The sequence below is a fragment of the Mycteria americana genome, chromosome 16 (genome assembly GCF_035582795.1).
Source record: "Mycteria americana isolate JAX WOST 10 ecotype Jacksonville Zoo and Gardens chromosome 16, USCA_MyAme_1.0, whole genome shotgun sequence".
Classification (NCBI taxonomy): domain Eukaryota; kingdom Metazoa; phylum Chordata; class Aves; order Ciconiiformes; family Ciconiidae; genus Mycteria; species Mycteria americana.
Genome location: NC_134380.1, coordinates 6,967,350 through 6,980,742, shown reverse-complemented (window position 1 = coordinate 6,980,742; position 13,393 = coordinate 6,967,350). Strand labels below are relative to the sequence as shown.

The window sequence follows — 13,393 nt, the reverse complement described above, 5'->3', positions numbered from 1 at the left end:
TCTATTTTTCCCATTGATCTGGTAAAGATACAATCTCTCCCTATAAACTTTACCTTTCATAAAACAAAAGCCTTATTAATTTTAACTGCAGGAGCCACAGATTAAGTCAGAAAAGAGACGTAAATGGTGCACAGACGTCAGTCTTACGTACAATCCTACACGTTGTTTTAGCCCAAGCTGCTGAGCTCAGACAGGGGCAGAAAACACTTAATCACCTACTCTGTTCCTAGGGGCACACCAGGTTTTCCTTCTATGCACTCTTCCTGGTGCCTGGTCCCAGGTTCCCAGGGCTGGGCACACCGAGCCAGGCAGGGCAGGGTTCGAACTGCTCTTTTGTTCTGGACAGAGCCCGTAGGGGCACTTCCGGGGCTAAATAAACTCAGGATGGGTGCAAGGAAAACTCCACGACAGCCCAAGTGGCACTGATACAGGCAATAATCCCAAATCAACCTCTCCAGGCTGCTGGGCCAGCAGGAACCACAGCATCCAACCACAAGCCATCACTTTGGGATAAACCAAAACACTCGGGGGACACCACAAGCTCTGCAAGGACCCCTTGCTAACCTGAGGCATCTCCAGGCTGCAAGTCAGGGACAGCAGGGGTTTCCAGCCGAGGGCTGCGTTCTTCTTCTGCCCTCCAGCCACATACATGCATCTTGGGAGAGTCAGCAGATAGGGAAACGGCCACCAGTGAACCCTATCTATATACCCAAGAAAAGGGACAGAGGGAAAGTGAGCACCCAAAAGTCCAAAAAGAAAAAAAAAACAAAAAACCAAAAACCCAAACCCTGAGAAAACTCCACTGTAAACATGGGCTCTGCTGTGTGCTCAAGGGTTGTCTACTAGAAGGTATCAGCTCGTGGTCAGTTAATGTGCAAAGGGATGATCTCCAAGGCTGATGAAGATCAGCCAAACGTCCCTGGGCAACACCTCTGCGCAGCCAGCGTTCCAGGCTTGTCACCCAAACCCGGGTGCAGCCCCGGAGCAGGCGCTGCTGCATCCTAGTTGCACGGATCCATGCCCTTCCCTGGGGCTCCGCACTGCCAGGCGATGCAGCCGGCTGATGCTGCCTGCTCCGTCACTACCCCTTCACTATGGACCTGGGGCACACCTCCCCACAGCCCAGTTAAAGAGGGGGATGCCTCTCCCTGAGGGAGAGTTTTAGGGAAGAGGAGAACACCCCAAACACAGAGTACCTGAGTAACGTGAAGGGGTCCCACGTGGTCCTTTGTACACACGTCCTTGTGACAGATCTCTGCAGAAAAGCACTGCTGTTAGCTCCGTCTTCCACACCTGGAAGGAGGGAAACTGAGGCACAGGAGCTGGGTGAATAGAAAGCCTGGATCAGAGCAGAGAATGAGGCTGGGCCCCGAGGCCACCAGCAGCATCTGCTGACTGCTCCAGCCATTGCATCAATTACAGAGCAGAGATCAGATCTGCATTAGGGGATGGGGAATGGGGACAACAATGTGCCTCGGGGTGACTGTTTAAATGGCAGCTGTTGCAAATGAACAGCTACAGGAAAGCAAAAGGCTGTCCTGGGGCTCTCACATCTTGCCAGGGGCTTCTAGTCTTGCTGGCTTTGGTATAAAAGCCACCTTGGCCTGCTGAAGACCTGCTGTGCTGCAGGGGTTTGGTGGGAGCACTGATCCCCACCGATAAAAATCACTCATCAAGGGATGCCAGGGTTAAGAGCCCAGCTCTGGCTGAGCTCAAGGATCTGCAGATCCGGCCCCAGGACTTGAGCCACTTCACGAGTGCCAAAAAGGTCCTGATCCAGACCCTGGCCTGAGGCACGCGGTGCCAGAGCCAGCAAGGGAGAGCAGCAAGAAGGGGAAGAGCCAAAGAGCGGGAGATCAGAAATCACTACTCAGAAAAAGGTGGAAAAGGCCATAGCCAAAGCCAGAACTGAGTCATCATTCCACCGCTGCCAGGGTTTTGCATCCCCTCCTCTGCTTCTTAATCATCTGTTATTTGAGGGTGTTTTGTTTTCTTAGAAAAAAAAAATAAGCCTGGGTGATTTGCTCTGATGTGTGTCAGGGACAGGGGAGGAATCCAAGTTAATTATTACCTGTCAGTGCAGCAGCTGGAAGCGGGTGCATTGAGGAAGTCCCAAGGCTGGGGATGAGGGATGGGTTTGCAGCACACGGCAAGGCGCAGCCCGTGAGCGGGACTGGCTCTGGGGCGTGCTGGGAGCCAGGGCTGGAGTCGGTGGTGGAGGAGGCGCTTCCCAGCGACCAAGGCAGTGGTCCTTGCCAGCAAGGAGCAACTCAACCCCGGCAGGAGGTCGAAGCAACCTGCACCAAGGGCCTGCAGGGAAAACGCAGAGCCGTGCTTCACGAGTGGAGCCAGCACATACCCACGGAGCCCATCCGCTCCCGCGGAGAGGGGATGGAGCTGGAGTGGTGCTGCATACACGGAATCACATGGGATCGTATAGGTTGGAAAAGACCTTTAAGATCATCGAGTCCAACCGTAAACCTAACACTGCCAAGTCCACCACTACACCATGTCCCTCAGCACCTCATCCAAACGTCTTTTAAATACCTCCAGGGATGGCGACTCAACCACTTCCCTGGGCAGCCTGTTCCAATGCTGGACAACCCTTTCAGTGAAGTAACATTTCCTAATATCCAGTCTAAACCTCCCCTGGTGCAACTTGAGGCCATTTCCTCTTGTCCTATCACTTGTTACCTGGGAGAAGAGACCGACCCCCACCTCTCTACAACCTCCTTTCAGGCAGTTGTAGAGAGCGATAAGGTCTCCCCTCAGCCTCCTTTTCTCCAGGCTGAACAACCCCAGCTCCCTCAGCCGCTCCCCATCAGCCTTGTGCTCCAGACCCTTCCCCAGCTTCGTTGCCCTTCTCTGGACACGCTCCAGCATGGCTCACCCTCATCTACGTTAATGAGGCTGCTCTTTGCAGTCACCCCAAAAGGCGCTCACTCACCAGCCCCACCGGAGACGTCACCGGCGTGGTTATCGGCAGACAAGGAAGGGCGTGGGCCGGCCGGGAGTCACAAGGTGCGCAGCGTGCCTCAGGCGGCCTTTGGGCAAACACAGCAGCTGGGCACAGACGTCCTTCTTCCCCAGCTCCTGTTTACAGATCTCGCTTGGCCCTGCCTGGGTGTTATTACTGCTAAGTGCACAGATAACACCATTAATAAGCACACTGCTGATAGCAGAGGGGCAAACATTACTCCTAACATTTAGCAGCTTTCTCTCAGCCTCTGAGTAAAGGCAGCTTCTCCAGGGCAGAGCAGGGCAGTGACTTATGTGATGTTAGTTCAACTCATCCTCTTCCTTCCTGCCCCTCTCCTGCACGTTTGTTTACTTAATGACTTGGTTAAGCTTGTGCCAATACGTTCAAGTTAAATAGCTGCTCTTCTTCAACATAAAGGCCAAATTAGGAGGATTAACCAGTCTCCCAGGGCTTTAGAACTCCTCTGGGTTCAAACTCAGCTCGAAAGCCAGGAGAGGGCAAGTCACGCTAGGAAGGATGCCTCATCTTTGCAGCCCAGGTGCACAGTCCATGGGCAAAACCACTGGGGCACAGCAGGCCCCAGCATTTTATTTCAGGCCCATCTTTAAAGGAAAAACCTCCAGTTTCACTCAAACTTATTTACCCCAGGATATATTCAGACTCCTGGCTTCCATTTCCCAGTTCTGCAGTCACCCCAATTTAGGACCACATGCACTGAAAACCAGCCAGGTTTGTTAATGTCGTGCATGTAAATTGTTGGCTTTGTTCAACAAAGAGGCCACCAAATAGCTCTTGGGAGATCCCAGTTCCCTGCTGAGCCCTAGAATGGGGTCCAGAGGAGAGCCAGGAACCCAAAGGAGAGCTCGATTGCGCTCAGGGGATCCCAGAGCAACAATGCAAGGAGGAAGGACATGGTCCTCCAAGCAGGCTGGAGATGCTGATGCTTTGGGGGAAGGCAGAACAAATCTAACCATGGGTAGTCATGAAAACCTACCCAGATCAGGGCATCCAGGCTCCACCACAGCAGTGCAAGGCTTTGGTCAGACATTAAACATGACCGCTGCGCTGGCAGACGTTAAACGCAACGGCTGCACCAGCGCACACTGGGTGTTCTCATCCGGGAGCAATGGGCCTTTTTCACTCTTGTTATCCGTCCCTTTCATCACATCCCTACGCATGATAACCTGTGCTCCCTCACCTAATCAGCTTCTTGGGAAGTGTTTCATGGCTCTGAACTCCCAAATCACGTGTTTGCCAGCTGCAAGAACCCTAGGGCTTGAGGGTTCATCCTGGGACACACAGGCAACTCCTTCTCCTTCCATGGAGAGGTCCATCTTCTCCTGATGGACCCTCTCAGCTCACAAGCTCAGCCAGGAATGCCAAATCCCCATTGCCAGCCACAAAATCAGGGGGGATCAGCTCACCACAGATTCCCAAGACAGAAATCAGTTTGCCCTGCAACAGGAAAGGGAACAGGGAAAGCACAGCTTGGACCTAGAACATCCCTGACCCCGCATGGCTGAGCCTGTGGGGTTTGCACACGAGCGTCTGGCTCTGAAGTCAGCATTAACAGGTTGCAGCTTCATCCCCCAAAGAAGCAATCTCTCTGCCAGAAGTGCATCAAATTGGCGCAGTCCCTGCACCTAGACTGGACTGTGAGTTTTGCCTTTTGGGTCAGTTTGGGTATCTGTGCCCTGGATAAAGACACAAAGTAATGGCATGCTTGAGAAAAAAAATCTTAGGATTTACCTAAAAACAAGGGAGGGGAGAACTCAAGTGGGTTTTAGCTAAAGCAGTGTGACTAAGCACTCCCAGCACAAGCTTGTGCCAGGCGATTAGCCCTATACTTGCCTGAGCCATGGCACGAATTAGTCACCACAGCTTGTGGTTTTACCAGTTGGCACATCCTGCACCAAGGCTGTTGACATGGGGCAACCCAGCAGGTGCATACAGGAGCTGATCCCCATTGGCTGCCTTTGGCAGAGCCGAGAGCTTCTCACTGAGTGATTAACATAATGACCATAATAGACCCAAAGTACACAAGGTGGAAAAAAAAAAATCAATGGGCTGGGAGCAGAGGCTGCATTCAGTGGGGAGCAGCGCTGACAGCTCCCGCCTGCACCTTGGTCCATTGGAAAGACTCACATGCATCCTGGTGGCACTCCAGCGAGTGGTTTTAACTTCGTCTCTAACCGAGGCTGTGCCGGCAGCTGCTCCCACTCGGCAGGCAGCAGGAGGCTGCAGGGAGGTAAGGGCTGGGGCTTGGCTGCTCTCAGCAGCACACAGCTATGGGGTCAAGGGGTTGGGTCCACAGCAGCGGCTGCTGCGTGCAGCCTTGTCGGGGCACTTGGGTACCTCCTGATGCAGCCTGGATGCGTTTCCATCTGATCCTTCTGATTTTATGGCCTCTCCCCTCCCTCGCCGGACCTCGAAGCAGAGGAGTTAAGGCCCTAGGAGAGGGGAGGGCATCTGCTCCTGCGCTACTAAGTTAGGAGAGTTTTGGAGCCAAATGGGGAAGAGTTTAGGATCAATCTCCACTAACAGAAGTGCACCAAATCCCCAGAGACCAAAGGGAGACAGAGCACTCAGAGACCCCAGAGACCAAAGGGGGACTTTGCACCTCAGTGCCCGTGCAAAGTGGGAGGGAAGCACTGAAATTTCAACCCCTTCTCAGACAACTTCTCCCCCAAAGCCCCAGGACAACTACATATAATTTCCCTCACCCTCAAACACATCTCAGGGGTCTGCTTTCACTCCAGCCACCCCCCACCACAGCCAGAGTCACTCCCTAGAGTGAAAGCACCTTTCCATATACCAAATCTATAGAGAGGCTGATCTTGCCTGATTGCTGTACATGAGCAAGGAGATTTCTCTCTCATGGGCAATACGGTCCTACCGAGATTTTTTCAAAGCTGGATAGACATCCAAAGCCTGGGAGCTTTTCTGTCTGGGCCAATCCCTCAAACTCCTCTGTGTCAGTGTGCTCATGGCTCTGTGCTACAAGTAGAAAAAGAAAGAAAACCAGGTATTAACTTTGTCCCATCTCAGCCCGCCTGGGTGGGAGGTTGGATCTTTTCCCAGCAGCTTAGATGAAAACTTACAGACCCTCTTTTTATTCTCTCCAGCTCTGCCACAATTTGTGTGGCTATACAAGGAGCGTGGTGTAACTCTCACAGCCCAAAAACACAAGGAAGAAGTTGGACCCATCAACCAACTCTGAATTTTAGAGCAGGTCTGAGCTTGCTCTGTATTTCCACCTAATCCTTACAGCAACAAAGGGAAAGGAGGAAACCTGAATCCAGGGCTGTACGCAGAGGAGGTGTGAAAGGTGAGGATGGGAACTGTTTGGGCACCTCTGGTCCCCACAGCTCCAAGTACTGGTGGGGCAGGGCAGAGACATCAAATACCCATTTTAATGCAGGTGTCTCTGGACAGCTTTTGGCAGAAGGGCCTTTTCCCAGTGCCCTGCAATGACTCTGTCCACCAGGAAATTTTTAATGTCTAACCTAGCCTAAACGCCAATCTCTTTCCCCCCTGGAGAGGGAAGGGGAAGCTGCAGAGCAAGGAAGGGAGGTCACCACACAAGTAGGTTTTACAGCAGAGCACACAACCTCTCATCTCAGCATGCCCTTCACCATCTTTCCTACTTTAAACCTCCCCTTTGTTCAACACAGCAGGTGACCCCCCCAGGCAGATGAGCCATGACGGGCAACAAAGTCTCAAGGCAAAAGCCCTGCCATCACTGCAAGAGCAGGTCAGCCTCAGCCCCACCAGACACCTCCACGATCCATTATGAGAAGTTCTGGCTGTACCGTCACTGCTCTTCAGTGCAACAGAGGAACAGGCAAGCTCAGAAAGCTGGGCAGCTCTTCTCAGGGCTGCTGGCCATGAACGTGGTGTTTCTGGGCAGCGCCTTCATCAGCAGTGTGATTTTCAACCATGTGGCCATCACGCTGGCAGACGTCTGGATCCTGCTCTCCATCCTCAAGCTCTTGTGCCTGTGCTGGATCATCTACTACCTGCTGGGCACCAGTCGGCAGCCGCACGCAGTGCTCTACCGGGATTCCCACGCTGGGCCGATCTGGATTCGGGGTATGTTCTGCTTTTATTTATCATCTCATGCTTTTCCCCTTCTTCCCAGTACTTGATAGAGAAGATAAAGAAATTCTTCCCCCACTACTAAAAGAGCTAGAAGCCACAGGAGATGTAGTTAGGGCACTGGGAACCTCCCAGTACCCTGCCAGCTTGTGGTGCAAGGCTGGGGGAAGACAGGGCCATAGTGGATGCCACAGAGAGGAACCAGAGCAGCCAGGGAAGTCTTGAACTTGGCTTCCCTTCAGCCTCCAGTCCAAACTCGCTCTGTGGTCCCTTCCCAAAGCACAACCCAGGCATCTCCCACGTGCAGCCCATAAACTGAGCATGGTGGGAAAGACAAAGGAAAGGTTTTAGGTGCGGCCGCTTTGCAAAGTGAGAGGAGAACCACCACGTTTACCCTCCAAGGGCATCAGCAGCCCCATGCCATCCTTGTCCTTCTTTAACATCACAGCAGTCCTGTTTCCAGGGGAAGATTCCTGGCCAGTGAGTCACATCCCAGTGACATCCAGGCTTTCCTGGGAGATTTCCCATCAGTTGTTGCCCCACTTTGAGAAATGACACTTCTCCAAGCAGCCCTGCCTCTAGTCTATTATGGAGTTTCTAATTAGCACATGGTCTTGTTAACTAAGCACAGAGAATTAAAGGGAAGAAAGCTGCAAGGTACTTGAGTACCTAAAGCTGCAGAGAGCTGTCAAAGGCAAAAGGGAAAAACAATTAAAGGGTCCTAACTTCTGCAGACTGGTGCTGCCAAAAGCCTCAGCAGACCTGCATTCATCTCGGGTTTTCTGCGTAAGGCAGAAACCATCAGCTGCCATTAGCTTACTTCTGTCACTCCAGATTGCACAGAAAAGGCCAAAACCCCTGTTCCCACCTTGTATCCAAGTGCAAGAAAATACCTTGCATTCTCTCCACACCTTAAACCATCCGAAGCACGCAAACAGGTTCAGGAATCAGGCTCCCCTTTGTCCCCTTCCCTCAAAATCATGAGACTTCCAAATGTGAAGGCCTCCAGCTCCACTCAAATCCAAGAAGCATGAGGTCTCCAGTCCCCAGCCAGGCTCAGATGCTCCACAGACATGTCTTTGTTTATTTACTGGTGCTTTTGCTGCTTGCCCAGGGTCAGTGCTGCTGTTCGGCAGTTTCAGCATCCTCCTGAACGCGTTTCAGATCGGCTACAGCGCGATTCTCATCCAGTGCAAAACCAGGGTGGAAATTGTGTTCCCCAGCATTGAAATCCTTTTTATTTGCACCCAGGTACTGCATTTTACCTTTCTGAAAGCTCGCTTGTTCTCTCTGTCCCATTCCTGGGAGCCCAAGGGGTGGGGGGAACTGGGTGCACGAGACGCATTCTCATGATCATAAGAGGCACTAAAGTATCACGCACCATTTCAAATACCACCCACCCACACTCCTCATGTGCCAGACTGAGAGACAAAGTAGTACGATCTAGAAAGAAATCACTCTAGCAATACCTGACATAGTTTGTTTTGAAGCATCAAAGTAGGGAGAGAGGAGAGGAAATTTCAGATTTTGCTGAAGATGTCTTTGCAGCAGTCTGAGTCCCGGCCTCTCTATTTACTAATGTATCCCTCCAACAAAATCCTTTGCGCACAAAAGTATCTCACACCATTTGCAACTTGTTACTCTGATACCAACTCTCTTCTTTCCAGACCCAAAGCCACATTTGAAAAGTAAACTAGCTCCCATCTCAGCAGCAAACACCCACATATATACAAGGCAGAAAAAAGCAGATCTCCTACGTCCGCATTAGGTGCGGGCACACACACGCTGCAGTCACCTAAGGATGCCAGCACGAGCCTCAACCCTGAGATGCAGGCGCACACATGCCCCTGCACCACTCACACAGAAGCAGGTTTGCTCCCGCGCAGACACGTGCCTTCTTGCCTGCCTGTTCCTTTCCACTGCGTGTGTGGCAAGTTGCCAGCTTCACCCTGCTCACATCATTATTGTTATTGATTTGCAGGCTTTTTTACTGTGGAATCACTCTAAGGACTGCATTCAAGTCCAGCACAACTTCACCAGGTACAAATAGGGGGAAAAAACCTGCCCTCTACTCCTACTCCTCTAAAGAGACTCTTCCTTTCTGTCTGCTTATGATCTCCCTTATTCCTGCTAGAACTGTCTTCATCTGACCTTACACAGACTCTCTCTATTCTGCACCACACAAGAACCAAGCTATGACTTGACCAGACCCATCCTCCTTCCCTTGAGCTGGGCTCACCAGCTCTCTTCAGTTTTCACTTGTGCCTTGGACTGCTGCAAAGCTTGTTGCTTCCTCCTAACCCCAAACACCTTCCCGCTACATGGCTCAGGAGACAATTCATTGACTGGAGGATGAGGTGGGGCAGCCTCCCCATTCCTATCACGGGGAGATGTCTCAGCCTTCCTCCCTCAACTGCACGCAAACCTAGGCCAGTTTCACCAGCGAGCCTGGCATTGCCTGCCCTGCTCCTTTGCAAATGGGAACATCCTCAGCCATATTTGTGTGTGCAAAGTCACACACCAATGCCCCTATGCGGAACAGGCACAAATGCACTGTGTTTGCGTACATCTGTGCATGGGTAAGCAAGAAGCAAAGGGCAGCACCACATGGCAGACGGACACAGTCAGGCCATAAACAATCTCTACAGGCAACAGACTGTAGAAGTGGCTTTCTCTTCTCCCAGGTGTGGGCTGATGCTGACCATAGCCACTAACCTCATCCTCTGGCTCTTGGCTGTGACCAACGACACCATACACATGGAGATTGACTCTCAGCTGCGTGAGGTGGAGCAGCGATTTGCAGGCAAGGCTCCTTTTTCACATCCCTGTTTGTGTTAGGCTGATACAGATGACTTCTAGGGAGACAACAGTTCTTGATCTGTGATTCAGATATCACAACCAGTTCCCCCAAATGCTGCGACTTCCCTATTATTGGAGGTTGTCTCAAGGAGATGGGCTGCACAGGGAGGACATCTCCACATGGAGGGGGAGGACCTGATATGAAACCCTGGAACTGAGGGCTAGGAAAGGAAAAGCCCACCATAAATTAACATTTTTGCTCACATTTACCTGTTAACTGCAAGCAAAAGATTGCCAGACTAGAAGAGACTCACATAATTGCCGTGAAACTAACTAGGGGGAAACTAATATTCCAAGGTAGAGAGATAGAGGAGGCTTCGCTGTGAAGGAAGGGGTGTCTCTCTCATGCAGCACCTATGGAGTTGGCCAGAAGGAGCACTATGTATTTGGGAAAAGACATTTCCTAAACCCCGTTATTCTGAATTCTCACAGCCTTGAGGACCAAGTGGTAATCACTTAACTTCCTACTGATCGCTGTTTCTGAGATACACAGAGACAGATGTTTTGCCTGCACACAAGAAACTCCCAAAGATAGCCATGAAATCCAGGCCATCTCCCTCTTAATTGTTGCCTTCCTCTTCTCATGTTCCAGGCAACGGGACTACCTCATGCATATGCCCAAACACAACCATCTGCAAAGTCTTCCAGAAGGGCTACGTTCTGCTCTACCCCTTCAATACTGAATACTGCCTCGTCTGCTGCTCCGTGCTGTACGTCATGTGGAAGAACGTGGGGAGACACATCAGCCACCACCATGTCCCTCACATCAAGCCCAAGTTCAAGCTCCACGGGGTGGTCTTTGGGCCACTGCTGGGCGCCACTGCTGTAATCATCGGGATCTGTGTCTTCATGATGTACCAGATCCAGGCCACCAGCTCAGCCCCCAACCGCCAGGTCTTCGTAATGTATTATTCCTACTACATTGTGCTCCTGCCCCTGATGAGTGTGGGCGCAGTGATTGGGACAATCATCCACGCCTTGGAAAAAAAGGAGCTGGACACGCTGAAGAACCCAACCCGCAGCCTGGATGTGATCCTGTTGATGGGGGCAGCCCTTGGCCAAATCGGCATGTCCTACTTCTCCATTGTTGCCATTGTGGCCACTGACCCCAAGGACCTGTTGAACAGTCTCATTCTGTCCTATTCTGTCCTCCTCATCTTTCAGAACATCACCCAAAATGTCTTCATCATTGATGGGCTTCACCGGCAGCCCTTTGTAGCAGCAACTGACGCCAGACACACAGGCCACGCTGGGCAGCATGCAGTGGCTTCAGAGCTACCTGGTGAAGAGGAAACCACAACAAGCAACGAACAGGAGCACACACAGATCTCTCCCGACAAAGAGGAAGAAGTTAAAGAAGAGCAGAATCATGAAGCCTATGACCAGAGACGAGTGAGCATGCTGGAGCTGGGACAGGAGATCCGGAAACTTTCGCTGTCCTATCTCCATAGCTACTCTCACCTGAATTGGAAGAGAAGAGCATTAAGAGAGATCTCGTTCTTCTTGGTTTTGTGCAACATCATAGTAAGTATTGCTTTTTCTGCTACATCACAGCTTGGCTGAGCCATGATGACCTGTGATACAGACGTGCTCTTCTTGTCTTTCTCTTGAGCCGCTATTCCAGACAAGAAACCTTTTCCCACCACAGTTCAACCTACTGGTGAGGCAAGTCAAGACTGTTTTTTCTGTTAATACCTGACTCCCATAATCATAAGGCCTCTCTTTTAACCTAAGAGTCAAATATGGCTAGGTTTCCCAGGTGCAAGAAGGAGACCACTAATAAATTCTTACATGACAAAATTTTAGCCTCTGAAAAAGTTATCAAACTCATTAAGGGTATTTCATGAGATAGGTGGAGAAACATGAGGCTCCAGCTGTGAGCCTCTGTAAACATGAGTCTCTAGGATTGAAACTCACCCAATGAAGTACACTGTGCTCTGGGATCTTGAATCAACATGGATCTTCACTGCATCCTTAATCCAGTGAAAACAAATTGGCCAAGGAACCAGTGAAATTCTGTAGAAAGATGAAGCTGGCTGGGGCAGAATGAGGCCATCATTAGGTTTCCAGGAATTCGACAGGATTTGACTTAAAGCAAGGATTCAGCAGCATAACTAGGGGATTCTGCTTCTCTTCCCTGGCAGGGAGACTCCTCCGATACTCTTGAAATATTCCTACAACCACTTGAGCCAGTGCTGAGATTAGAGTGCAGGTAGGAGACAGTTTGTCATCCTCTGACTTCTGCTCTTTTTTCCTTACACCTCTTTAGCTCTGGGTCATGCCCACATTCGGGGCTCACCCTGTCTTCGAGAATGGACTGGAAAAGTCATTTTACGGCTACTCTACCTGGTTTGCGATCGTGAACTTTGGCCTCCCACTGGGTGTGTTCTACCGAATGCACTCTGTCGGGGGACTCCTGGAGGTCTACATCACAGCCTGAACCAAGCTGACTCCCCACCCCAGCGGCTGGGGTGAAGCAATGATGCTGAACAAAGATGCAGTAAGCAAAGGATATGCACATGGAAGCTTTTAAGCTTTTTCCCTCTGGCTTCTGCTTTGACTTCTCCTTGCACAACATCTCTACGAGTTTCAGCAGAAAAGGAGTTTGTTTTATATTATCATTTTTTCTCCATAGAGAACAGACTCAAAGCCCATAAACAAACTGCCTTACTGCTCTAAGGAAGGATGCTTGCTGGTACTTTTCAGTAGTCTGCCAGTGGATGCTGTATAGTAGCAAGTGGGACTTTACCAGCTCCTGTTGAAATCTTCCAGACAAAAGAATGCAAGAGCAACCTTCAACAAAAGCAACAAAGATTGACCAACACTGCACAGAACTTCAAAAATCCACAGTCAAGGACCACCACCCCCACCACTGGTCACGAACCCGCCCACCCGCACAGAAGACACATATCAGTACCAGCCACACTAGAAGCACATACAGCCACAGTCATTCAGAAACGAACCAGATGTACACTTTTTATGTGTAATTTTCAAAAAGATGCTGGGAGCTGCTTTACTGGTCATAACAGGGAGTATTTCTGTTTGTTCCTGGTTATGATATCTGGTACACCAACTTATGCAAGTCCCATAGGGCCCAGCCCCACCAAAGTGCCAACCTCTTGCTGCCAAGCTCAGTACTGAAGAGCAGGACAGGCCTTCAGACTTGCACCGGTTCAGTGCACTTTTTCCCATTATCAAAAACAAAAGCTATAGCATTACCTTGCCTTACTGAGAATAAACACTATTTCTCCTTACAGGCACTCACACAGCCTCAAGTGAGAAGCACTGGAGAACTACTATGGCTGATCTTTACTTGATGCTACTTATGCACGATGTTATCACCAATGTGTACTAGCAAAAGGTCCCACCCTTGCACACAGAGCTAGTTCAAGAAAGAGCTACTGCCAAATGTGCTGTGAATCCCTCCCTACCCCGACACTTCGATCCTCACTGCTG

General features: G+C 50.7%; 1 protein-coding gene across 1 annotated transcript; it reads left to right on the top strand.

Moving 5' to 3' along the window:
* Positions 1-6,681: 6,681 nt before the first annotated feature.
* On the top strand, positions 6,682-12,377 carry OTOP3 (otopetrin 3). Its single transcript, XM_075518875.1, has 6 exons — positions 6,682-7,072; positions 8,193-8,329; positions 9,060-9,118; positions 9,763-9,881; positions 10,530-11,461; positions 12,207-12,377. Exons 1-6 carry the CDS (start codon positions 6,682-6,684, stop codon positions 12,375-12,377), a joined length of 1,809 nt encoding a protein of 602 aa, XP_075374990.1.
* The last annotated feature ends 1,016 nt before the right edge of the window (positions 12,378-13,393 follow it).